We start from the raw sequence: 27,435 nt of genomic DNA, 5'->3' as shown, positions 1-27,435 counted from the left end.
GCACTGGAATCAATGAAGACTGAGGTAAATAATCAATGATACAACAAATAGCAGTCTTTGACTGGTTCAAAGCAAGGCAAGAGTCCTATAACCAACAGGCAACTGAAACCAATCTTTCAGAGGAGAAAGGTCCGGAGAACTAGGAGATATGTAAAAGATCAAAAGAATGTCATCCACATAAAAATAAAAATTAACAGCAAATTCCAGAGTAAGAGTTGCTAGGGGACTGATGAGTACAAGAGGTCAATGAAAAGTGGTATAAATACATTTATTTATTTATACGGGTTTATTTGCCCATAACGACAAGCATATCTTTAACTGGAATAAAAAGTAAATACACTTCTCCCTCCGTATTCGCGGTGGATGCGGGCGGCCAATAGGCGTGAAAATGGAAAAACTGCGAATAACTTTTTAAATGTTATTCATGGTTTTTAGAAAAAGCCTTTTGTTTTTATTATTGGAACTGCAAATAACTTTTCTGGGCAGGCAGGGAAGCAGCGATTTCTGGGCAGGCATGCTGTGAAGAAGCCTTTCTCTCTATGGATGCTGGGAAGCAGAGTTTTTCTCAGTGCACACTGGGAAGCATGGAAGAAGCGAATTTGTGGGAGAAAGTTTATAAGCAGCGATTTTCAGAGTTAATGGTAAGCAATAAACTTTTTTATCAATTCAGTACAGTACAGTAAAAGGAAAAAGTACTTTAATGATGATGTAATTTGGGGGGGGGGGGGAGTCCACAGCCGAAAAATCACGAATAAGCGAATCCGCAGATACGGAAACCACGAATACGGAGGGAGAAGTGTAGATCAATGAACATAATTAGTATGGCTGCCATCTGGTTTCAAGTTTAATAACAATTTGTATACCGCCTATCAGTCTTCTAAGCGGTTTGTACATAATAAAATAGGGTAACATACATTAAAACATACAGGATCTACTGGAACAATAGGATTAATATAAAGAATTACATTATAAAATAGGAAAGAGTCATATAGGGTTCCAGATAATCAGGACAGGTTGATCCAGTCTAGCGTTACCAGACGTACGGATTTACCCGGATATGTCCTCATTGTAGAGGACTGTCTGGGTGTCCGGAGGCTTTTCAAAACCAGGCACTTTGTCCAGGTTTTGAAAAGCTGTTGAGATCAGGGCTGAGTCCGGAGCGCATCTGCGCGCATATGAATACGATGTCGTGATGTCACACGTGTGCGATCATCACCTCGCATCTGCGCGTGTGCAAATGCACTCCAGACTCAGTCCGAAGAGATGAGGCTTGCGTGGGGCTGGGGTTGAGAGGCAGAACGGGGTGGAACGGGGCAGGGTCACGCATCCTCTTTTCCCAGATGCAAAATCTGGTAACCCTAATCCAGATAGGATCATCCTGGATCAGAATTGTGTTCTATGCTCCTGCCCCGCCCACTGTACAGCAGCTACTGCAGGGGAGACAATGCATGGGGAACATACAACCCGCATGGTCTTCAGGATGGTCCTGAATCCACTTCTGGATTTACCCAGGGCCAGTGTTAGGCATGCTGGGGCCCAGGGCAGAAATTAAGGAGAGCCTCCCTCTCCAATTCCTCTCCTCTCTGCTCCCTCCCCCCGATTTTCCCACCCACTAAATGCTCTTCGATCCTTCATTTTTAAAATCAGCTGCGCCAGGGGGCTCCCATGGGCTGAGATGTCCTTCCCTTTTCTCCACCCAGCTCCGAAGCCCTCCTCACCTGTAAAAATGCAAGGAGGTCGCCGATGCAGCAGCGATTCTCTAGCATTGTCTGTGGCCTCCTCCTAATGCAACTTCCAGTTTCCACTTGGGCGGACCATGGCAGAGGAACAACACCAAGGAGGATGCAGTGTTAGAGAATCACTGCTGCACCAGTGACCTTGCATTTTTACAGGTGAGAGTGAGAACCGGGTGGGATGAAGGGAAAGACATCCCGGCACTTGGGGGGCCCCTGGAGCTGTGGGGCCCAGGGAAGCTGCCCTGTTTGCCCCTCTTCCCAATGCTGGCCCTGGATTTACCTCACTACATGTAGGGACTCTTAATTCTGCTAGCCCTACTGCAGTGTCCTGGAGGGGACACTGACAGCTCAGGTTTTCATGAATATGCATGATAGAAATTTGCACATAATACGTAGAAGAAGTAGACAGGCAAATCTCTGTCATGCATATTCATGAGGGGTACCCTGAAAACCTGAACCATTGGTGCTCTCAAGGACTGGGAATGACGATGAAGGGCCAAATGGTCTTTATCTGCTGTCAATATCTATGTTTCTAAATGTAGTTATGCTGTTTCTTCCAGTTTACATATTGTTTACGGATGTTTGGAATCAAAGGCTCCGTCTCCTATAAATAAATCTGTGACCTCATATTCCGTCTCCAGCTAATTCTCTAGGCTGGTGCTTCTGAATCTACTTTTAGCCCAGGGTTTTTCCAATGTTGATCCTGACTGGCAAGGGAATACTCCAGGACTAACTTGGGATACACTGTCCTATGGAATGTAATTAACGTGATCATACATCCAGTTTTTAGGTAGCCTATCCCATTGTCCCCAAGCATAGCTTCAGGACACCGAAATTCCTTGTTTTCAGAAAGAGAGCAACCCACTGTAACAATTTCATAAAAAGACACTGTGTTTGGGGACAACGGGTTGCAACTGTACAAGCGGAGGGCCCACACGTCTTCCCCCCCCCCACACACACATCAATTCTGACATCAGAGAGGAAGTTCCGGGACAACCAATCGCTGCCTGGCTAGCCTGGAACTTCCTATCTGACGTCAGAATTGATGTTGAGGGGGGGGGGGGGAGAGGAAGGCTTGTGGGTCGCTGCATGCACCTGGCCTGTAGCTGCATCAGTGTTGGAAAAGCAGGAAGAAATCAGCGGAGGTGGAGCAGGGGGAGAGAAAGAAAGAAAGGAGGGCAGGGGGAGAGAGAGCAGAGAAGGGGAGGGGGGGCAGGGAGACAGAAAGAAAGACAAAAAGGGGGAGGCAGGGAGAAAGAAAGACAGGTATCTACAATGTTATGACCTAAAAATGAGTAGATGTCCCGTTTTGAGAGAAAAAAATAAATGGTCACGTTAAATATAATAGAACCTTGGCCTTCACTTCAGTCCTTGAAAGCTACCAACAGGTTTTCAGGATATCCCTAATGAATATGCATAAGAGAGATTTGCATGCCTGTTATCTCCATTGTATACAAATGTAAATATAAAGATAATATTTCCAAAATCCATTTACTGGAGTAACAGGCTGATGCTCAAAACCAAACACGCGTGCTGGAACATCTCGTAGGAACAGTGCAGAAAAAGAACTTCCCAGTGCTCAAAACTAATAGCATGCAAATTATATGCACACTGTTAGTACTGAGCTTTGGGAATTTGAGGGAAGAACGTGCCTGGCACATGAACAGAAGAGTTCTGTGGTAAACGCTAGTCTTTTGTGCTGCCCAGGTAAACCAGCACACATTAGCGCCATTCTTCTGTGTCAAAATAAGCGCGTTTCATTTAGTTTTTCAATTTAAAGGCATATACCTAAGCACAGAGAACAGGTGCCAATGTGCCCTTTCACTTTCAGGTCTGCTCTATTTGCACACATTCATCTTTCGCTATCAGCGCTTAGGGTAGGGTTACCAGATTTGTTCGTGCAAAAATCCGGTAACCCTACTCTGGCCCAAATTTAATATATGGCACCTAAAGTTATATGCATACATCGTTGCACATAGCCAATATATGCACATAAATTAATTACATAATAGGCCTAATTGGCACCAAAATATAGCAATTAACACCTCATAATTGATGCTAATTGGAGTCAATTGAAAAGCACAACTTAGTAGGCATGTAGCACAAAAGTGTTATGTGTCATGTCCGGTGCATGTATCTAAAAGTGGGTGCGGTTAGGGGGTGGATTGTGGGCATTTTTTGAGTTATGCGCAAGTTTTGACTTATGTGCCATTATATTTAGGCCAAGAAAGCTCTAGCATAAATGGGTGCGCCTAAAAGTTAAGATGAACAAGTGGCGCTTAGGCAGTGCTAAGCATGGTTCTGTGCCGTGTGCGTAACTTTTATAGAATCGTGCTTAGTGCCGCAGTAGTTGGTGCCAGATTTTTTTAGGTGGCCTATAGAACATAAGAATTGCCGCTGCTGGGTCAGACCAGTAGTTTATCATGCCCAGCAGTCCTCTCCCGCGACGGCCTTTAGATCAAACACTAGAGCCATATTTGAGTCTAGCCTTACTTGTTCCAGTAGGAACTTATCCAACCTTGTCTTGAATCCCTGAAGGGTGCTTTTCCCTATAACAGCCTCCGGAAGAGCGTTCCAGATTTCTACCACTCTCTGGGTGAAGAAGAACTTTCTTATGTTTGTACGGAATCTATCCCTTCTGTAGGTAACAGCAGCACTGTCTAGTCTTAAGGTTACCATAAGTCCGGGAAAACCTGGACATGCCTTCTTTATAGAGGACTGTCCAGGTGTTTTGTTTTGTTTTTTAATTAAGCAAATTGGTATTTGTTCGTCTGGGTTTTTAAAAAGTGAGTTGCCCGCAAGCCTGCCCCACCCACTTTGGGCTCAGCATAAGTTATACATGCAACCTCTCCCCCTTTGCGAAGTCTGGCTTGTCTTTGGGTTTCCTCTCCTCCTGGCTGCCTTGCACTTCATCTCTAGTCCTTCCCCTCCCCTCCCCCCTCTGTGGCCTAAGGCTCGGATTGGATGCTGGCTCCTCCAGAAATCTTCTCTCTGACGCATCCCACATCCTGTGATGCAATTTCCTGTTCCCGCACAGATGGAACGCGGCAGAGAGAGGAGTCCAGTAGATGGCAGTCAACGGGTGTCTAAATCACTGACACTGCTAGCAATGTGTCACAGAAGTCGGAGACCACCGGGAAGGGGGAGAGGGACTAGAGAGAAATACCGGCATTCCGAACCGCATGACAGAGAAAGATGCTGCTCAGAAGGGGAGGGGTGGAAGAAAGGAAGGAAAAAGAGCTGGCAGGGAGATCAGAGGAGAGGGTAGGGGGGCAGAGTGGAGTGGAGAGATTATACAAAGGAATAAAGGAGAGGGAGGAGGCAGAGGCAGAATGAGACTGGACCATGTGTCCTTTTTTTTTTTTCTTCAACAAATCTGGAAACCCTAGTTCTGCACTAATGAGCATGAGGGCATTGCCGTGCATTAACAGATTTGCATAGGTTCAGCACATGAGTCCCCACCGCCTGCAAAATAGGTGACGGTAGGGCAGTGGTTCCCAAACCCTGTCCTGGGGGACCCCCAGCCAGTCAGGTTTTCAAGATATCCCTAATGAATATGCATGAGAGAGATTTGCATATAATGGAAGTGACAGGTATGCAAATCTCTCTCATGCATATTCATTAGGGATATCTTGAAAACCCGACTGGCTGGGAGTCCCCCAGAACAGGGTTTGGGAACCACTGCGGTAGGGGATCATGCGCTAATGGGAAAAACTGCATGTGTGAGAAGCCAGACCTTCACATTTCAATTAAATTCAATTAAGTTAAATCTAGAAGGAAAAGCCTCAAACTTTGGCCAGCGATCTACCTAGGGCAGGGATCTCAAAGTCCCTCTTTGAGGGCCGCAATCCAGTTGGGTTTTCAGGATTTCCCCAATGAATATGCATGAGATCTATTAGCATACAATGAAAGCAGTGCATGCAAATAGATCTCATGCATATTCATTGGGAAAATCCTGAAAACCCGACTGGATTCCGGCCCTTGAGGAGGGACTTTGAGACCCCTGACTTAAGGTGGCCAGGTTACCCATTCCAGAAGGGGGAGTTTTTGGCCAGTCCTGGATGTCTGCCAACCTCATCCTGGTGCATTATGGGACCTGAAGCACTGATTTCAATGGATAGAATCATGGACTACAAATACTACACTGCTTTGGGATGTAATTTGAAAAAAACAGGACTGGCCAAAAAGTCTCCCTTCTGGAATGGATAACCTGGTCAATCTAGTAAAGTTTCACCAATTTGCTTCAGGGACTCGTGGAGCTTTCACAGTTGTATGATGCTCATACAAGATGGCTGCCAGCACCATAAAATTGTGAGTGAGTCCCTGAGGCAGACTGGCAAAATGCTGGCAAACATCTGAGGTTTTTCTATCCAGACTTAACTTAAATTAATTAATTATTATTTTTTTTAAATGTGAAGGTCTGGTTTGTTGTTTTTGCTGATAATTGTGCCTCATGTATACCCTGCCCCTTTTTTTTTTTTTTTAAGAGTATTTGAAAATTAGCACTCTTAGGGAGAGGAGGAGATAGTGGATACTGCAGATGTTTCTATGTTTCTTAAAGAGGAAAATCGGCCATTTTACCCCAGCACTAAAAATGGCCTTAATGCATAGGAATTACCTGCATAAGGGTGCGTTAAGGCCACCTTTTACTGCTGTTTGGTAAAAAGGCTTCTTAGGATGCTGTATTCAGGTAGACATTTATTTACTCAGGGAGCTAGCTCTTCACGGCCGTGTTCACTCTTTCATCATTAGTAAACACCCTCCTAAATAGTTTGTACATCCAATATTCAACAGCTACAAATAGTATAGAACATGGCTACAAGAATAATACTAATTTTCCCAAATATGATCATAAATAGGGTTACCAGATGTCTGGGAAAATCCAATTGCCCTCCCATCTTTCCCTTCCTACTCCTTCCCGCCCTCTCCTCTTCACCACATGCTCTCCCATCCAGCATCCCTTCCTTCTTTTAAAAATCAGTTGCTCCAGGGATCCCCATGGGCCAGAGTGTCCTTCCTTTCTCCCCACCCCATTCTGACGCTCCCCTCACCTTATAAAATGCAAAGGGGTCGCAGGTGTGCCCCCCCTGACGCAAATTCCTACTTCTGCTTGGTGGACTGCGGTAGAGAAACAGCATTGGGGAAGCCGGGAGCAGCGCCAGAGAACCGCTGCCCTCTTTGCCCCTCCCTTAACGCTGGCTCTGCCTAAAATCCTGTCTTGATACAATTAGTACAAAGATTTTCAGTGTAGCAGGTCCCACCCTCTGTAACTCTCTGCCTAGACCAGGGGTAGGGAACTCCGGTCTTCAAGAGCCGTATTCCAGTCGGGTTTTCAGGAATATGCATGAGATCTATTTGCATGCACTGCTTTCAATGCATATTCATTGGGGAAATCCTGAAAACCCGACTGGAATACGGCTCTCGAGGACCGGAGTTCCCTACCCCTGGCCTAGACCACTGAGTTTGGAACATTCTCATCAGAACTTGAAAAAGGGTTGAAGGACATTTTTTTCCCCAGATGTATTAGTACATAAGACTAATGCAGAGACATTTCTTTTCTCTTGCTTTCTGTCCATCCTGGGAGACAGGAGATAAATCACTGATGTTCTTTCTTTACAATTGCTGTCTTTTTAAATAACTTGTACTGTTTGTATCTTATCCAATTGTTGTGAACCGCTTAGAACTTTCGGGTATGGCAGTATATAAAAATAAATTTATTATTATTACAACATCTGTTTAATATCCAACATAGTACTTTTGATTATATAATTGTAACATTGTAAACCACTGAGAAAGTCCACTAATGAGCGGTATATCAGAAATCAAAAAAACTTGGAGACTAATAGTTAAGCGTTGCCTGTCTTTGCCCCTTTGGATAGATGAACAGTAAAATTTCTATATTTAATGCATCACTAGCCCTCCCCATGTCTACCCTAGAGGACTCCAGCAAAACACTGTGAAACCAGTCCCTGGACTTCCAGAGGTTAAAACGATAATGTTTATTGATACAAAATTAAAATGCAATATATGATATGATAGAAGCCAACAAAGCTTCAATAAATAAAGTCACTTGCTGTAAACAGATACCCAGACCCTACACGGGCTGTGTTTCGGCAGTGTTTGCCTTCCTCAGGGGTCCTTGGAATACAAGCAAATGGACATACATGAACATATAAAATATACAAGAATAATAATACTCATAACATATGACTCATCAAATCTAAGAGTTTGTGCTCTTAAATTAATTTAAAAAAGGGGCTCATAAATATATGTATACTAGTTTTTTAGCCCGTTACATTAACGGGTGCTAGAATAGATGTGTAGACTTAGGCATTTTTTTTCTTTCTTTCTTTCTCTCTGCCCCCTGTCTGTCTTTTTTTTTTCTCCTTTCTCTCTTCCCCTGTCTGTTTTCCCTTCTCCCTTACTTTTACCTCCCCCCATGTCCAACAGCACCCCTTCCCTGCTCCCCCTGTCCAGCAGTAGCCCTTCCCCATTCCTTTTACCTCCCCCATGTCCAGTAGTACCTCTTCTCCTTACCTGCTCACTGTCCAGCATCCGCTAGGCTGGGCAGCCTCGGGGCTTTTGCTAGGCCGGACTAGCAAATGCCCCACGGCTGCTGCCGCTGCTGATCCAGGGGTAAGAAGGAGAGGCGGCGTCTGTCAGAGATCGGGGCAGGAACATTGCTGGGGAAACCACTGCACGCGTCACAAACTGCCAAAGGCTCCTACTGCGCATACGGCGACACGGAGCCACGGATCACGGCCGCACGAAGTTTCAACTGCGCATGCGCGCTAAGGGTTGTATTATAGCGGATTTACACACAATAACTTAACAATAAAAGTGAAATGAAATAAAAAAAGCAGGTGTATACTAGAGGACTCTCCATAAAGCTAATCTACAGATCGCACTACCAGTTAGTGGTGCTATTCAGTCACTGGGGAGGAAGGGGTAAAACACGGACCTGACGGACTCCGCGGATCTAAAACCCCACGTCCTTAAAAATCTGAGGTCCCTGCCACTTGTAGTTTCTGGCTCTGACAGACCTCGGTGACAATTTAGCGCTGACGGATCCTAATACTTTTCCCTCCCTATGCTGAGACGGATCCGGCAGCGCTAAATTGTCACCGAGGTCTATCGGAGCCAGAAACTACAAGTGGCACGGACCTCAGATTTTTAAGGACGTGCGGTTTTAGATCCGCGAGGTCTGTCAGGTCCGTGAGGTCCGCGTTTTACCCCTTCCCTCACTGGGGTGAGGGCTTGCACTTTCTCTTCAAAGCGGCAGGGAAATGGGTTGAGAACAGGTGGGGTTCCCAGACATCCGGATTTCCCCGGACGGCTTTTCAGAACCCAGCACTTTTGTCCGGGTTTTCAAAAGCTTCCTCAAAATCGCATCGGGCAGGTGGGCATCTGCGCACGCTCCAGGGATCTCAAAGTCCCTCCTTGAGGGCCGCAATTCAGTCGGGTTTTCAGGATTTCCCCAATGAATATGCATTGAAAGCAGTGCATGCACATAGATCACGTGCATATTCATTGGGGAAATCCTGAAAACCCGACTGGATTGCGGCCCTCAAGGAAGGACTTTGAGACCCCTGCTCCATATTGTGTACTGTTTATACGAGAATAGCACTTAGAGCCAGTTTCTGCATCAATCTTTGGGCACCCGGACTTGTGCTAACCGAAACCTGGTGTAAATCCTGGCATGTAAGTTAGGCGCAGATCCCTGTACACAGTAACACTTTTAGTGAATGTTCCTGACTAGGGTTACCATATGGCTCCAGAAAAAGGAGGACGGATTGAGACATCCATGTTTTACTTCCATTAAAAGTAAAATCCGGATATCTGAATCCGTCCTCCGTTTTCTGGAGCCATAGTCAGGAACCCTAGTCAGGAACATTCACTAAAAGTGTTACTGTGTACAGGGATCTGCGCCTTCCTCTGTCCCTCCCATGGCCAGACCCCCTGTTCAGTCGCACGCTATAAGGCTTGCACGCGCCTCTTTATAGAATAGGAATAGCGCTTAGCAAGACATGCGCACAGACCGAGATTGTGGCCAATAAGCAGCAATAATTGATTGTTAGTGTCCAATTATTGACTCCAATTGGCTGACTGGGCAACTGAATGGCACATTCATCTCAGGATAACGCGCAGTTTTGCACGTGGAAATGTGCATGCTCTTTACTGAGTCTGGAGGCATACATTTGTGCGAACTCTGTTGGAACAATCATTTGGAAAAATTAAAGTTAGAAAAAAAAAATTTGAGGTGGTAAATTTCACAACAATTAAGAGCCAGTGCAAGCAAGGTTTTGGACTTCTGTGTTTTCTGAAAATGAGGCCCATAGAATACATATTCTCTAGAGAAGAGGAGAGACGAGAAGATATGATACAAACATTCAGATACCTGAAAAGTATTTATGCACAAACAAACCCTTCCAAAGGAAAGAACCCGATAGAACTGAGGCAGAGGCATAGCAAGGGTGAGTGGTGCCCCTCCCCTGCCACACCGTGCTCCCTTCCCTTCCCCTGTACCTTTTTAATTTTCCAGGCATCACAAACTTGCTGCCCGTGCTGCATCGGCTATTCCTCTGACGTCGTTTGCTAGGCGCGAGGCCTGGAAGTGACGTCGGAGAGAGGCGACACCGACGTGGGCGACAAGGTCGTAATGCTGCTCGCGCAGGGAAAATGAAAGAGGTGCGAGGGAAGGGGCGCACGCACACGGCAGGATGGTCGGGAAGGAGCGGGGAGGCAGTGAGGAGGATGGGTGCCTCCGCCTCTTACAAAGACTAAGTCACTGAACTGAGTCCCAGATTCTCTAAATCAGGAGTGTCAAAGTCCCTCTTCGAGGGCCGCAATCCAGTCGGGTTTTCAGGATTTCCCCCATGAATATGCATGAGATCTATTTGCATGCACTGCTTTCATTGTATACTAATAGATCTCATGCATATTCATGGGGGAAATCCTGAAAATCCAACTGGATTGCAGCCCTCGAGGAAGGACTTTGACACCCCTGCTCTAAATGGTGCCATTTTTGGTGGCCACCCTAACTGCAGCCGCCTTAAAAGCGGCCATCGATTGAGTGTTAATCACACGACGGTGCTGTTTAAAGAATCACACTTCCGGCAAAGGTGGGCGCCAGAAATGTAGGCCAGGGTTTTCAAGGCCTACATTTTCTGCGCCTACCTTTGACGTGACTTGTACCCCCAGAGACGTCTACCGGTGCCTAATGGCGTTAGCCATGCCTATAGTGGCATTAGATGCCAGTAGGAGCCGCCAGTAGGAGCCTTCAGAGGCGCCTTGAAATTTTTGTAAAGTACTATTTTAAATGGTGTTTCCTTCTTAGCTTAGGCACCGGCTCCTAAGTTAAGGCGCCTTTTATAAAATGTGGGCCTAACGCTGTTCACAAAATGAAGCTCCAAGGATGTATACTAAGCAGCACTAGGAAATATGTTTTCATAGAAAGGAGGCAGTCTATGAAACCATGAGTAAGATGGAAAAGGAATGGTTTATCATTTCAAATTCTGCTAAGACTAGAGAACACTCCATGATGCTAAAAAAGCAGCACATCTACAGATTGCAGAAATTACATATCTACAGAAAATATTTGCTTGCGCATTAAGTACATAAGTACATAAGTACATAAGTAGTCGCCTCCGCCGGGGCAGACCAGAGGTCCATCTAGCCCGGCGGTCCGCTCACGCGGTGGCCCATCAGGCATATTGCCTGATCTGCGGTCCTTTGACTAATTTTATGCCTACCTCAACACTTATCTCTAAACTTTCCACTGCTCTTATCTGTACCCCTCAATCCCTTTGTCCTCCAGGAACCTATCCAGGTCATCCTTGAAACCCTGTACTGTGCTATTTCTTATCACGGCCTCCGGAAGGGTGTTCCATGTGTCCACCACCCTCTGTGTGAAGAAGAATTTCCTTGCGTTTGTTCTAAACCTGTCCCCCTTCAATTTCATCGAGTGACCCCTTGTTCTTGTGGTTTCTTTCAAATTGAAAAATCTATCCTTGTCAACCTTTTCGATGCCCCTCAGGATCTTGAAGGTCTCTATCATATCTCCTCTGAGTCTCCGCTTTTCCAGGGAGAACAACCCCAGCTTCTTCAGTCTGTCAGTGTATGTAAGGTTTTCCATACCCTTAATCAGTTTAGTTGCTCTTCTCTGGACTCTCTCAAGCATTGCCATGTCCTTTTTGAGGTACGGTGACCAGTACTGTACACAGTATTCCAGGTGCGGGCGCACCATAGCCCGGTACAGTGGCAGGATGACTTCCTTCGTTCTGGTTGAGATACCCTTCTTAATGATACCTAACATTTGGTTTGCTTTCCTCGAGGCTGTGGCGCATTGTGCCGACGCCTTCAGTGTTGTGTCTACCATCACTCCCAGGTCTCTTTCAAGGTTACTGACCCCTAGCATTGATCCCCCCATTTTGTAAGTGAACATCGGGTTCCTTCTCCCTATATGCATGACCTTGCATTTCCCTGCATTGTACAATTAATAATAACAACTTTATTTTTATATACCTCAATACCATAAACAGTTCTAAGCGGTTCACAGTAAAAGAGACAACTGACAGACAGTGAAGTTACAAACAGCCATAGAAATACAGCGACGTAATTATGAAGTTACAAATTTATGAAAGAGATGGGTCTTTACTTTTCTTCTGAAGGATTGGTAGGAAAAAGCTTTCAAAATAGTTTCACTTAACCAGTCATTCAATTTACCAGCTTGGAATGAAAGAGTCCTATCCAGGAACCTCTTATAGATATAACCTTTCAATGTAGCAAAGGTAAACAAGTTTGATCTACGAGTGCGTCTAATAATACGAACAAGATCGAAGTGGTAGAAAAGATAATTTGGAGCCAAACCAGTTAAGGTGGTAGGCATGGAGCTATGGACATCTATGCCCTCCTGCGTCTTCTAATTTGTCCTCCCAGACCACCAGGGCCGTCACAACCCACCTCTGCCTGTGCAAAATAAGCATGAGTGGGACCATCTTCCACAGGTCTGCACTCAAGTGATGATGTGTCCACCCCCTCCAATGACTTTCTGTCCGAAGGGGTTTCAGACATAGCGCTGGCGTGCAGGCCTGGAAGCACTGTGGTTGCTATAAGCAAGGCAACCGTGGCGACACCCTGCCACAGCGCCATCCATACTTCGCTTACGCTGGCGCTGAGGCTGTGGAATTTGGTGCCGAAAGATGTAGCCAATGCATTTAATATAGTGGTATTTAAAAAGGATTTAGTCAAGTTCCTGAGGGAAAAGTCCACAAACCATTATTAGCCATGAAGGCTTGAGAAAGCCACTTTTCATCTTTGGGTGTGAGCATTAAGGCATGGGTCAGCTCTGTGGGATCCTACTGGGTACTTGCGACCTGGTTTGGCCAGCGCTGGCGACAGGATGCTGGACTCGATGGGCCTTTAGTCAGTCACTGGCCATTTAAGCTGGGTAACTTCTCCTGCTGGTGGGGTGACGGCTTTCCCTGGCTGATAACCACTGATGCTGGTTAGGTGACTGCTTGTGCAGCTGGGTGACTGCTGGTTGGCAGACCCATGTCTGATTGGGTATTAAAGTTCAGTATAAAGGATGGCACCGTGATATGTAAAATATACAGTTTACAAATTCTGCTCTTTCAGATTCATGTGCTCCCACTTGCCCAACAAAGTACTGGAGAGCATCAGCCTGATTGATACCCCGGGAATCCTGTCCGGTGCAAAGCAACGTGTGAGCCGAGGTAAGAGCAAGCTATGTGAGGAAGAGGCTGGAGGTTGGGGGGCTGATGAGAAGTAATTGTTCCATTGTATTTTGTATTGTATTATCAGCCTATAAACTAAAAGCAAGCAGCAGCTTCCTGCTAGGTTCCTGTAATCTCTCTTCCTATAGGTTAAATGTTGCATGTCTCATTCCCTCTAGTCTTCTTGAGACGACTGCCTAGCTTCATGCTTTTGCCCAAGGTACAACCTTTACAACTACTATTTAACACTTCTATAGTGCTAAAGGGCGTACACAGCGCTGTACATTTTGACATTAAATAGACAGTCCCTGCTTGGAAGAGCTTATAATCTAACTTGGACAGACAGACTTGACATATAGGGTCAATTCCAAGTTTTATTAAAATTTGATATTCCGCTTATCAAATTTTCTAAGGAGTACACAGGTAAGTATATAATAAAAAGTAAAATCAGGGGACACGGACGAAATGACAAATTGATGTACTGGTACATAAGGGAAAAGGGGGAGAACTACATGTCAAAATAGGATAGAGAGACAAGCAAGGGTAGCACAATTGGATGGGGCCCTTCTGTAAGAAAGAGAAAGTAAAGGTAGGGTAGTATTCGTTACTACCATGTTTCCCCGAAAATAAGCAGCAGCAGCGCCCCCCCTCCGCCGACACATCTCTCCCTCTCATTCGAACCGCGAGACAGGAATACCTTATAACAGCGTCGGCAGCAATCTACACAGGCTGCTTCACGGCCTTCTATCTCCTGGGTGTTCCTCTGCCGCATCCCGGACGTCTGGTAACCCTACCGATACCTCCTCCCCACCCCTGCAGCCTGCCCTTGGGAGATGCCTAGTCTGCTGAGTGCACAGGCCAGCCTTGCATTCAATTATGCATTCTGCAGGAATTCTTTTCATGTTTGTATTGAACCAGAATCGGGGCTGCACTCGTGGCTTTGACTGTCTTCAGTAAGTTCCTTGTTTACCTATTTGTGATAAATGGTTGGAAATGAAGAGACGAGTCTTTTCCTTACATGTCAAACTAGTCTAGGTCACTGTTTGCTCTACAGCGGCACATGTAGTATGAGAACAGCTGACTGCAGAGAAAAAGAACAGGGGTTGGAGAATAATAATAATAAAAAGTTTATATACCACAGGACTGTAAAGTTCTATGCAGTTTACAATAAATAAAAATGCTACAGATTGAATAAAACTTACAAAGCTAAAAGCTCATAACTAAAACCTTAAAGATCAATCATTGTATAAAGTGAAGAGCTATGAAAGAACTTATTCTGTTATTAATTAGGAGTGTCCAGTAAAAGAAATGTCATTGCACGGTGGTTTCTCTTTTTTTTATTTTTTGAGTTGTAGTGTGTGATAAAAAGTATAGTTACTTACCTGTAATGTAGGTTCTCCGTGGACAGCAGGATAGTCAGCCACATATGGGTGTTGTCCCAACAGCTCCCATTTTGCGGATAAGCTCTCCAATAGCTCAGAGAGATTTTTTTTTTTCTCTCTCTCTGAGCACGTGCAGTGCCTGGGCCACACTGGGCATGCCCGAGCCCTACCCATTTCCCCCTGCTTCCCCCTAATCCCCAGGATGTTCCTAGCTGTGGCCGGGTCGGCCGTATGGGGAGGCGGGTGGGTTGTGTGGCTGACTATCCTGCTGTCCACGGAGAACCTATGTTACAGGTAAGTAAATACACTTTCTCCTAGGACAAGCCGGATGAGTGACTCCCTAGCCGAGGGATGTACTGACTGGACCTGCGCCTTAGCGCTCTGTGCATCCCTCGCCTGGCTGTGGAGGCCGTGCCGGGCAGGGTAATCAGGCGAAGCAGGTGAAGTTGAGGAAACAAGGTTTTAGATAAAGTGCTGTGTTAATTGAGCAATAATACTCACAGAACAGTGAATTGGTCAATGACAATCAATGAACAGTTAGATACCAACTGGTCAACAGTGACAATTCGTACTTGCATGTGAGAATTCATACTTGCCTATTCCACATTCAGTCTAGACAGGAGTGCTGGAAGACCTACTTAATCAATATCTATAACACCCTACTTGATCAGTGTTCGTCAAGGCTGTGCTAGTGTTTGCTGTCCCTCCCAGGAGGGAAGAGCCACTTCCAAGACTTCTCGGCCGAATGCATTTGGAGCGTGGAATGCTATGTCGAGGCAGTAGTGCTTGGTGAAGTTGTGCATGGAGGACCATGTGGCTGCATCGCAGATGTCCCCTATTGGTGTGTGGTGCAGATGAGCCGTTGTGGTGGCTATGGCTCTGCGCTGGTGGACATGGGCTCCTACCTGCGGTTGACGCTGCGCTTTCTATAGGTGAAGGGGATGCACTTGTATATCCAGCGCGAGCGCCTGCATTTGGTGGCCGGAAGTCCTGGTCTGTTTTGGTTGTAGGAGACGAACAATTGAGGCTTGTCTAATCTGCTGCATAGTCAGGGCCCACACACAGTCCAGGAGGTGTTGCTGAGGTGGCTGTGTGCCTCCCTGTGTGCCTCCCTGTGGGGAGATGTAGAGTGCCGTGAGGCACGCTGAAGCCACCTTTGGCAAGAATCGGGGGTGGGTTCTGGGTACCACCCTGTTCTCATGGAGGAGTGTGTCGGCCGACACGATGGTCAGGGTTTTCCCGGCCAGGAATACGGGATCTGCCTCCCCCAAGGGTTTGAAGGGGTCGAGGTGAGCTGATGCGGCACCAAGTTGAGGTCCCATCCGGGTGGTGGTGGTCTGACCGGTGGGTGCAGATTGGACAGTCCCTTCATGAAATTTTGTGATTACTGAATGCCTCGACACTGGTTTGTTGTCTAGGCCAGTGTGGTATGCCGCGATTGCACTTAGGTGGACCTTGATGGAAGTGGGTTTTAGGTCCCACTGAGATAAGCTCAGTATGTACTGCAGGATGTCCGGTATGGGGCAGTTGTAGGGGTCTCGCTGCATGTCTGTGCACCAGTAGCGGAACCTTCTCCATTTCAATCCCATAGCGTTTTCTGGTTGAAGGTCTTCTGGCTGCCGTCTTGTGGTAGGTTCATCCTCTCATCATCCATGCGGTCAGGGCTAAGAAACGCAGGTCGTGGTGGAGGGTAAGGTTCCCGCGTTGTGTTATGAGAACTGCACTGATCGGGAGGGGGGAGAGGTGGGTGAACCGCTATCCCTTGCCGGAACGGGAACCATGGTTGCAGGGGCCCGGACAGGGCAATCATGATCACCGTTGCTCTGTCCTGAAGGATCTTCTGCAGGACTTAGGTTATGGGGGGTAGGCGTATAAGAGTCCGTGGTTCCAACTCACAGACAGACCGTCGGGGCTGAGATGGCGATGGGTTGATCTCTTTGCGCAGAAGGTCGAGTATTTTGAGTTCGGTTCGGTTGCAAACAGGTCGATGCTCGGTGTGCCCCAGGTGCTGAAGATCTTCTTCGTCGCCGCTAGGTTGAGACACCACTCATCGGGATCCAGCTGGTGGCTGAGGCTTTCTGCCAGATCGTTATGCTACCCCGGGAAGTAAGTTGCCTGGATGGGGCATTGAATGGAGTTGGTGAACTCCCACATGCGGCAAGCTTCCTTGCATAGCGAGGCTGACCCTGTACCTCCCTGCTTGTTGATATAGTGCATGGCCACCTGGTTTTCTGTTTGGGTGAGGACTGCCCTGCCTGTCACCCATTGTTTGAAGGTTTCGAGGGCATTCCCTATGGCCCTGAGCTCCAGTAGGTAGATATGGAGTGAGGACGCCTGTGCGAGAATCAAGAAGATGTGTCCCCCCTCCATGTTTGGAGGCATCCATGGTGGCCACCAACTGGTGAGGTGGTGGTCTGGTTTCCCTTTTGCTAAGTTATCTCGGGCCGTTCACCAGTGAAGCGTCTTGTGTATGGGCTGGCAAATGGGTATCTGGGTGGTCAGAGGTTGGGTACACTGGTCCCAGTGACGTCTGAGGTGCCCTTTCAGGGATCTCATGTATAGTCTGGTGTTCTGGACAACAAGGACCACAGCTGAGACACAGGAGGGAGCGTGCTGACGATGAGCTGCTGATAGGGATGCACTGGGCCAGAGATGTCATGGCGTCGATCTGGTAGTCCCGTAGGACGGCCTTGGTCTGTGTGGTGTCGATGACTGCCCAAATGAACGATATCCCCTGGGGGGGTATCAGGTGGGATTTCATGTAGTTGATGAGGAACCCCAGTTCTTGGAGGAGGGTTATGGTGATTGTCGGGGCTGTCAGCTGTTGAGATAAGATAGGACGCACACCCCTTGAAGGCGAGGATGTGCCACTGCTACGCACTTTGTGAACGCTCTTGGAGCCGTTGAGAGTCCAAGGGGTAGGACCTTGTACTGGAGGCGTCTGTTTTGGCTTTAGAAGCGACGATGCCTCCTGTGGGCTGGGTGCATGGGCATGTGAGTGTATGCATCATGTAAGTCCAGGGATACTAGCCAATACTCGGGCTGTAACAGGGCCAAGACTGTACCCAGAGATTGCCTCTGGACCTTGAGTATGCACCTGTTGAGCTTGCAGAGATCCAGGATTGAGCGTTGTCCTTGTCCATGGGGACGCGGGGGTTCCTGGAGTAGAAACCCCTTGGTGATCTCCTCTGTTCGTCACCACCTCTATTGATTCTGCCGAAGCAGGTCCTCTCCTTGCTGCAGGAAAATTGGGTCGTCAGATGGAGGGTGCCCCGCCCAATAGGGGGGGGAGGGGGGCGAGAGTGGAGACGAATTCGGAATCCCTGCTTGATGATGCTGAGGGCCCACTGGTCGATGGTGATCCTGGGCCAAGCCTTCGCAGACAATCTGATCCTGCTGGGCCGGAGGGTGGTCAAGGTTCTGTTTTTGTCTTGGGGAGAGGGCTGCCCTTGGATGCCCCTGCCCCTCGGGCGGTGCTTGTTTGCGTAGCAGTAATGTTACTGTTGCGAGCGCTGGGGCACAGACTGCTGCCAGTGTGGACTGGCTCGGGGGTGAGCTGGAGTCCCTATTTTATTTTATTTATTTATTTTCTCTCACTGGCCTCCTGACAAAGCCGCATCTGGAACTGGAGCGCAGCAATTCGTGTGCTCAGCATTGCGCTCTCAAAGGTCTTTTTCCCCGTGGAATCCAGGGTTTTTCATGTCCTTCCCTGACGGGGCGTTGGAGGAGGGGGGGGTCGTGCTGCCCTGTTTCTCTTAAGCGCCAAGGCTATCGCAATGTCCATATATGGCTGCTGCGGGTTGTCGAATCTCTGGGCTGGAAAGATCTGGTACTTCAATCCCAGTCTCCTTGATGTTGGTTGCCCTGAAGAGGGAGTCAGCCAAAATCTTGTCTCTGCAGTCCAGGAGGTTCTTGTGGACTGGAATCGCCACTGCCTGCGTGAAGTACTGGTACTGGTAGTTCAGGCCTTGTAGTACTCTGTCTTGGGTACTTGTTGTCCACCCACGTGGATCTTGAAAAAGGCTATGAGTTTCTGGAGGAACTTGGGGTGAGTCCTCGTTTGTGGGTTTTCTTTTTTTTTTTGTTAATTATTTCTTTATTTTTGTGGGTGGTGACTCGGGGCGTGGCTGGAGGCTGGTGTGTTGCTTGTTCCTCCGTTGCTTGGGTGCATGGCATGCCGCTGGAACGCGCCATGTTGTTGTGCGTGGCTCCCTCTAAAGGGGGTTAACTGTTGCTGCTGGTCCTAATCCTGGTGGTTCGCAGGTTCATGTGCTGCTCCACTTGACTGGTTGGGTGGCTCCATGTACCCCACCGACATTCTCTGTCCTTCTTGAGAGGGGGGGGAGAGCCTGCAGAGAGGGGGCAGGATGCACCCCTTCATCTGTGCCAGTGCTCCTGGCTGCGTTTCCCACTGTGCCTGGAGGCAGAGAAAGAGGAGTGATAATGCCTCTTGAGTGGGCTTCTCCTGCTGTACTGCCTATTGCATATTAAACTGTACAGCGCTGCATATGCCTTTCAGTGCTATAGAAATCATAAATAGTAGCAGAGTCCCTCATGCTGGCTGGAAAAGCATCTGAAGTGCAGTGAACTGCTCTTTAGGCTGAGGAGTTTCAAACCCCCACCTTTGGAGAGGCGTGGTCTGACATGCCGCATCACTGATGATATCAGCACCCTGCTGTGAAAGGCAGACTCTCGTTCCCGACATGAGAGGGGGAGGGGGCGGGGTGGGAGAGGTGTGAACTGCAGACTCTGCAGGACCCCAAGAGGGAAAGAAGCATCGAGTTGTTGTTTGTTTTTTTTGTTTTTTCAGCATGTCCTTTACAAGCTGAACGCTGGGGCAGCATGTCTCCTGCTGGTGGGAGAGGTCTGCAGGTCCCCTCCGAGGGAAAGAAGCATGGGAGTTTCTTTCTCCTTAAATTCAGATTGGGAGGAGGGTGGGGTAGAGCCCTCGGGGCTGCAAAAGATTATCAGAGGTTTTCCCAAAAACAAGCAGATAGGACTTACCTTTGGGGCTGGAGGGGGAACCCCGATCGGCTCCCTGCAGAGGCTGGCTGTACACGGCAGCATGCAGTCTGGAGGGCGAAAACCCCAATCTGCTGATTGCAGAGGCTGGCTTTACGCGGCAGCATGCAAAAACTCCGGGGGAGATCTCTCAGTCTGGAGGGCGAAAACCCCGATCTGCTGACCGCAGAGGCTGGCTTCACGCGGCAGCATGCAGTGACTCCTGGAGAGATCTCTCGGTCTGGTGAGACTCCTATCGGCTGCCCTGCAGAGGCTGGCTGTAAGCGGCAACATGCAGGGACTCCGGGAGATATTTCTCTACCGGGCCGAGTGCATGCAGGGGATTAGCTGAGCCAGGGCATCCTGGAGGCTCCTTGCCGCTGTAGCTTGTGGATCCCCCGCTGCTGCATTCCGATGAGGATGGCTGCTGGAGGAAGATTCTCGGCCTCACTTCTCTTCATGAAGTCTCTCAGTGCCCTCTTCCTTAGCTTGCGTGCACGTGGTGACATGTGCAAGCAACACGGAAACCTCGAGCGCCGGATCCAATCAGTGAGCGCACAATTCATGAGGATCCAGTGTATTCATCCTTCTCCTGCATCCCAGTCGTTTCTTTAGATGATTCAGGCATCTTCAAGGTGATGAGTAGAAAAGTTGCAATGGAGAGCTGTAGAAAATCCAACCGATGGGAACGGGCGGAAAGTAAAGACTGGGGATTAGGGGGAAGCAGGGGGAAATGGGTAGGGCTTGGGCATGCCCAGTGAGGCCCGGGCACTGCACGTGCTCAGAGAGGAAAAAAAAAAATCTCTCTGAGCTATTGGAGAGCTTATCCACAAATTGGGAGCTGTTGGGACAACACCCATATGTGGCTGACTCATCCTGCTTGTCCTAGGAGAAACAGGGAAACGAAACCCCCAAAAGCAAGAGGGGAAAGCATGCAAAGCTGGGCGCATAGAATTCTTTCCAGCCCCTCTGCTTGTGCATGTGTTTGTAAGTGTTGTTAACGGCTCCTGCTTTGAAAATGAACGCACATCTCTGAAAAGGATTCAGGTCCCAATTCCTGCCCCATACTTTCTCTGTCTCTGTCATTTGCAAGTCAGGTACCTGGGGACACATCTTAAAGACCAGAAACCATCTTTCAAATATGTCCGTCTTTTATTATGAGTTTCACATATTTATACGAATCAGGTTTGCCAGCATGTGATGGCATGTGACGTAAGGTCACATGAAACTTTAAACACATCAGCATTTTTCCTAGCTAGAGATTGAAGTCCAAAAGGTAAAAAAAAGCCTTGACCAGCAGAGCTTCTTAACTAAAGCTGTCTGTAAATACGGCTTAACAAAACAATTGAATTCACTTCACTACAACTCTGTTTAAACATTCATGTCAAAGAAAGAAAGACAAACATAGATGTCCTTATACCATCTTCAAAGAAGGGAAAGATAAACAGGGCCTACCTTTGCATCTTTAAACAACATATGCCTAAGGACACTTACTAAAGTTCTGATACGTGTCCCTTCAAATCCCCTCTTACGACATGTAAATGACGTCACAAATACACAGCATGAGCTGGAAGGGAGTGATACCTTAGGTATGTCTCTCAAGGAGGGGTCTTTTAGGAGCTGTAATACGAATAACACAGTACATGAGCAGTCAAGATAAGAGTGCAAATAATAAGAGATTATGCATTCAACTAAAGTGCTGATCCCAAGAATTAGATAAATCAGAGTTACATTTGAACTCAGCAAAGAGGTCTGCTAATTTCTGAATGTCCATAGTAGGACCTATATTGTCAGAAAGAAAAGTACAACAGCATAAAATACTGAGGAGAATTTAACAGAATTCTCAGCTAGAATCATATCTAGGGCCATATGATTTTGAGAACCATCTGAGAAGTGGAGCCTAATTGATCAGTAATACCTTGCAAGGCGTCCCTAGAATAGTTCACAAAGCGTTGCTGATTATAATAATTTTAACTAATCCGATCAACATTCTTATTAATAGTAATAAAGGGAATAAGGAACTCAAACCCAGCCTTAACCTGAGCTCGGGCCTTAAATTCATCTGGGACCCCTCTTGGGACCCCTATAGCATCTATGTATACATGTGATCAGATTTATATCGAGACAAATAAAAGGAAAAACCATGTGAATAGGAAGGATGCCTTTCAGAAAAATATGCAGGAGCATGGTAACCTTAACTAAAGTGCACTGGCCTATCCACTGGCTGGGTAGCTTAACAGGGAGCCAAAAGTCTCCATAAAGCCAGTAAATATCAAATCTGATGCAGCAACAATGGGGCATACCTATGAGCCAAGACAGAACAATAACCTGGGGGTAAATTACCTACAAAACTACTCTGTGTCAAATTAGAAACATGACATGTGTAATTGCCCTTATAGATGATAACGGCAATATCAAGCTTTTGTTGTCCTGGCAACAAAGGGTATTTAGAACACTACAGTGCACAAAGAGGATAGGTAAATAACCCAAAAAGGCATGGTTGGATACCAGGAGGGAGGTCCAGATGTACGGTTCCTAGATGGGGTCTAGCTTGAGCACATATGTAACAATTACTCTTATTATGTTGATCAGCAGTGAATTTCATCCATTCTAACCAAAGGTTACGTTCTGAAAACCCTACCTCAACAGCCACAATATCTTCAAAAGTGGGATTGGCAATAGCCATCATGTCAGTAAGTTTATTGAATGTAGGGGCCAGTGGGTTAGCATTTTTTGGGGCCCCCACAAAATGGCGGGAGAAGATGAGTGGAGGTAGATAGATCCCATAAGAAAAACTGATGATAGCTAGACCCACCCTTAAACCACATGTCCATAATGTACATACCTTCATCAGTAGGTCTAGGGTTGTCAATAGTAAGAGAAAGCTTAATAATTTGTGCAGGAACACTTTTCCTATAACAGTGTCCAACCTTATGAAGGGTCATACAAGTAAGCAATGATTTACCATTTTGGTCCACTGTTTTTCAGAGTATTTTCTAGTTTATAAACCCAGTCAGTATTAATATTCCACCCTACCACTCCCCAGAATGCACACTTATCCCCCCAACGTAAGTCAGTAACATATACATATATGTCCTTAGTTTTAGGAATCTCTGAGGACCAATGGCACAGCCTTGGGATATCAATTGATAAACAGTCCACAATGTCACAATACTCAAAGGAGAAGGTGGCAACTTGTACACTGCTGGAATTATACCAAAGGGTAGCATCGGTCTTTTCTGGATTCCAATTGAAGGACAGCCTTTGCGAGGGAGTAGTCCAGCTTGACATCGTGTTCGCAAAGAGGTGTCGGGGGTGCTGTTTACAGCAGGAGTGTCATTTACAGATGGATATGGGCAGAAAGTGTCATGGACCCAGAACACATCATCCCTGTAGACCCAGTTAGAAATGATCCATACAGGGAGAAAAACTAGCAGCAGCGGTGCCAGTATGAGAATGATAAAGTTGGTAGAATGCTGCAATGGGATCATTATGTTGTTCCACTGGAGGAGGTGAAATCTGCGCAGGGAAGACTTGCTTCTGGGGTTTTAGGTTAACCCTCTTCAAGCGACTTGCGTGGATCCAAACAGGAAACTCCTCAGTGAGTGCAGCGGGCCTGGTCACAGCGATCACAGTAGTGGGAAGGCCAAAGGGGAAATCTGTCTGCTTCCGATCCTTGGAAAGCTGCTGGATAATCACCAGGCTGGAAAAAATGGGTAGGAATCTGTGGAGAGAAAGGAGAAGTGCAAGACACGTTTCTTTGAACAAGCCCTAATATTTCAATTAGCTTTTGGACGTATTCCTCCTGTATCAAGGGAAAATCTACCCATGGGGCGGGGAAAGGTCATCCCGTGAGAACCTCAAAGGGAGAGCAGCCAGATGTCTGTGCATACAGAAAGAGATACTTGAAAAGAAATGCTTGAAAAGCATTCCAAATATCATTCAGCAGCTGTACTCCAATGTGATCCAGATAAGAGATAGAAAACAAGAGAAACCATGTTGCCTGTACTGAACGTGGCAACATGCAACAATACCAATTCATTCACTTAGCATAGCCATGGCAAAAGAGAGACAATACTCAGTTACTTAAGGTTCTTAATTGAACAATCCAAAAGGATATGTTTTTATCGTGCTGCATATAACTTATTATGCACCTCAGAGAGACCATACTGATGTACTGAATGTATTCAGAAATGTATACTGAATGGATCATATGTAGGGAACACCACGAAATAAATGCTGTATAAAGTAAAACTTTTTTCTTAAACATATAACCCTTAACTAAACTATATTCAGAATATAAAAGCTAAAAGTAAAAGAACATTGCGCAGTTAGGCTAGTAAGAAGTGGAAAAAGAGCTCTAGAAATGGCCAATATTATGTATCCTGGGGTACCCACTAAACTAAGACAAGTAGACATGACACAGACAAAACATAAAGTTTTTAAACGTGGAGCTATTTCTCCATCTGTCAAGTGTGCAGGGCTGAATTTAACTCTGCAAATAAACACATTGATATAAAAAAAACCAAAACAACAAATAATGTATATCATAACCATCTCATATTTGAAAAAAGGCATAAAGCTAATGTCTCTTTGGAGCGTCTCTATCTCTGCAGTGATAAAGAGGACCCGTGGAAAACATTAGAAATATCTGTGCCAAAATGGATCTGGGATGGCTATGTATACATCCGGACAAAAACATTTTAAATTAGCAACATCCTAATTTCAGCTAAAACAATAGAAAGGAATTGTATTTTCCAATTTATTTTCAATTCACAACCGTGCCAGTTGTAATTATTGAGCTATATATCTCTGTATCAAGGAGCAAAAGGTCAAGAATGAAAATATCACTAGCAAGAAGTTAAAATGTCGAGCGAGCACTACGATAACCAATACCATGATATTGGGCAATGAATAAGGGAGAGCTAGCAGCTGGTATCCAGGGTTTCCCCTCTTTGCACCAAAGTCCGTCCAGAAGGGCGGCTTTGGGCACCTGCCAAATACCAGGCATCAAATTCAGAGGAGGGGGTGGTAACAAAGGACTGAAGCTATGAAAAAAGAGAGGAAGAGAATCCTGTTCACCCTTGAGACCCAGAAGCCTATTTAAAAGAAGGGCTTGAACATCGTGAAAAGTATGAAGGGTAATGGGGTGACCTAGGATCAGAAAAGTAACCATCTCTACCACCATAGCACAAGCAGCCAGGGCTTTCTTGAACAGGAGTGACTATAAAAAAAGGCAACAGAGCGTAATTTACCGCCATGTTCTCCCTTCATGGTGTTACAATAGTCCCAAACAAAGAGATAAAACATGTGGGCATAAGCAGGAAAACCCAAACTTGAGCTAGAAACCAAAGCACATCTTAAATGTCCAACATTTCATAAGTCCATCTGATAAGAGCAGTCATTTCAGAAACCAGGGTCTGTCTCAAAATCTGGTCATAGAAGGAACAAGCAGAGATCCATTGGCGGCAGTGACCAATCATAGCAAGAAAAGTAAGCATGTCTTTCTTGTTAGCTGGGCGGGGCAGAACAGCAGCAATGCAGAAAGTGCAGATTTTCCTCTGACCATGAGACAGGACAAAACCCAGGTATTTCACTTCAGATGTACACCAGTGCAGTTTATTTCATGACACCTTGTGACCACACACAGACAATCATTATAAAAGGTACAAACTATCAGCCTGACAGGTCTCCTGAATTATGGAACACAAAAAGTTGTACAAAATGAGAATATGACCATGAAGGGCAGTGCATGACTTTGTAGAATAGCCCGAAGGACATTCCACACTAGGTATACTGTTGCTTAAAGGTGAAGGCAGCCTCACCAAAGGGACTAAAAATAAAACATTCTTTAGGAAAATGACAGAAAAAAATCATTGGCTGCCGGTGGAATGGTGGAAGAAACATAAGTGCAATGAGAATTACCAAAACATTAACAGCCCTAAATCTAGGACGAAACAGGGAATGCCATCAGCTTTGGCAACAAGAGCGATGGGCGTATTATAAGAAGAGATGGTGGTTTTGATAATGCCGGAGAAAAGTCAAGAGACAAGCAGTGGAATCTCACCTTACTGCTTTATAAAACCAAGAATGAGTAACTTCAAAGAAGCACTATAGGGGGTCAGTGGAAGCCCAAACAGAGAAGTCTGGGGGAAGGGACAAAAACATTCATGCACAGACCCTGATAATGAAAGCAAAGAACAGATTAGCTTTGCTCTGCACAAGAAAGAAAACCTTTAAAACGGAATTTTTTCTTTTTCTTGTTTCTTTTTTTTTTTTTTTATGATCCAGCACAGAACACAAAGAAAGCAGCCGGTAGAAGAAACGCACAAAATTAGTCAGGATCAAAAGGAAGACAAGAAATAGTGCTTGTGTACAAACTACAAGGGAAAGATCTTAGACTGATTCAAACAGCGCTTTCAATTCATTCCACATAACAGCATGTCCTACCTCAGTATTAAACATTGGTGACACAGAAAGATGTGAGCTGAAGGAAAAATGTCATACACACACACAGCCGTACAAGTCTCATTTGTCTAGGAGTAAGTGCCTTTATGACTCATTACAAAACCCAATATAACAATGCAAAAATATTCGCTTATCTTACCTTATAAGCGAGGTACAGTAATAAGAGACAATAAAATCTTAAACTCTATAAAAGTTTTTAACCTTACAAATGACAGAGTGGGCAGGGGGGTTCTATAAATAATTTCATTCTTTCCGAAAGAATGGCAGCTGCGTATATATTCATGAGGGGCGCTTACCGAAAGTACCCCGAGATTTTTCCCAAAAAAACTCCATAATAGAACCCAAAGCTTGAACTTAAAATAAAGGGTTGGGTACAGGTCACCACTACCCAGTGAGTATTAAAGAACAGAAAAAATTCAGAAATACTCACAAAATACCGGTGATATCATCTGCCCATCGCGGACAAGCCCCCAACTGAAAAGGATTCAGGTCCCAATTCCTGCCCCATACTTTCTCTGTCTCTGTCATTTGCAAGTCAGGTACCTGGGGACACATCTTAAAGACCAGAAACCATCTTTCAAATATGTCCGTCTTTTATTATGAGTTTCACATATTTATACGAATCAGGTTTGCCAGCATGTGATGGCATGTGACGTAAGGTCACATGAAACTTTAAACACATCAGCATTTTTCCTAGCTAGAGATTGAAGTCCAAAAGGTAAAAAAAAGCCTTGACCAGCAGAGCTTCTTAACTAAAGCTGTCTGTAAATACGGCTTAACAAAACAATTGAATTCACTTCACTACAACTCTGTTTAAACATTCATGTCAAAGAAAGAAAGACAAACATAGATGTCCTTATACCATCTTCAAAGAAGGGAAAGATAAACAGGGCCTACCTTTGCATCTTTAAACAACATATGCCTAAGGACACTTACTAAAGTTCTGATACGTGTCCCTTCAATCTCCATTAATTAACATTAAGCCTCTGAAATCGGTGCAAGAATAGGGTTACCAGATATCCGTGAAAACCCGGGTTATTGAAAGCCCCGACGAGCTCCGTCTGGAGGGTCTCTGAGCATGCGCAGATGACGTCGCACACGTCCGCGCATGCT

The 27,435-nt window shown here is 46.0% G+C and overlaps 1 protein-coding gene across 1 annotated transcript in view; it reads left to right on the top strand.

Moving 5' to 3' along the window:
- Positions 1 to 27,435, top strand: part of EHD2 (EH domain containing 2) — a 128,162-nt gene that overhangs the window by 11,012 nt on the left and 89,715 nt on the right. The window contains exon 2 of the mRNA XM_033955191.1: positions 13,374 to 13,471. Coding sequence (XP_033811082.1) covers positions 13,374 to 13,471 — 98 coding nt within the window. The remainder of the gene's footprint in view (positions 1 to 13,373; positions 13,472 to 27,435) is intronic.

This window comes from Geotrypetes seraphini, chromosome 8 (genome assembly GCF_902459505.1).
Source record: "Geotrypetes seraphini chromosome 8, aGeoSer1.1, whole genome shotgun sequence".
NCBI lineage: Eukaryota > Metazoa > Chordata > Amphibia > Gymnophiona > Dermophiidae > Geotrypetes > Geotrypetes seraphini.
Note: the sequence above shows the minus strand (reverse complement) of the source record. Positions and strands in the feature narration are given on the sequence as shown.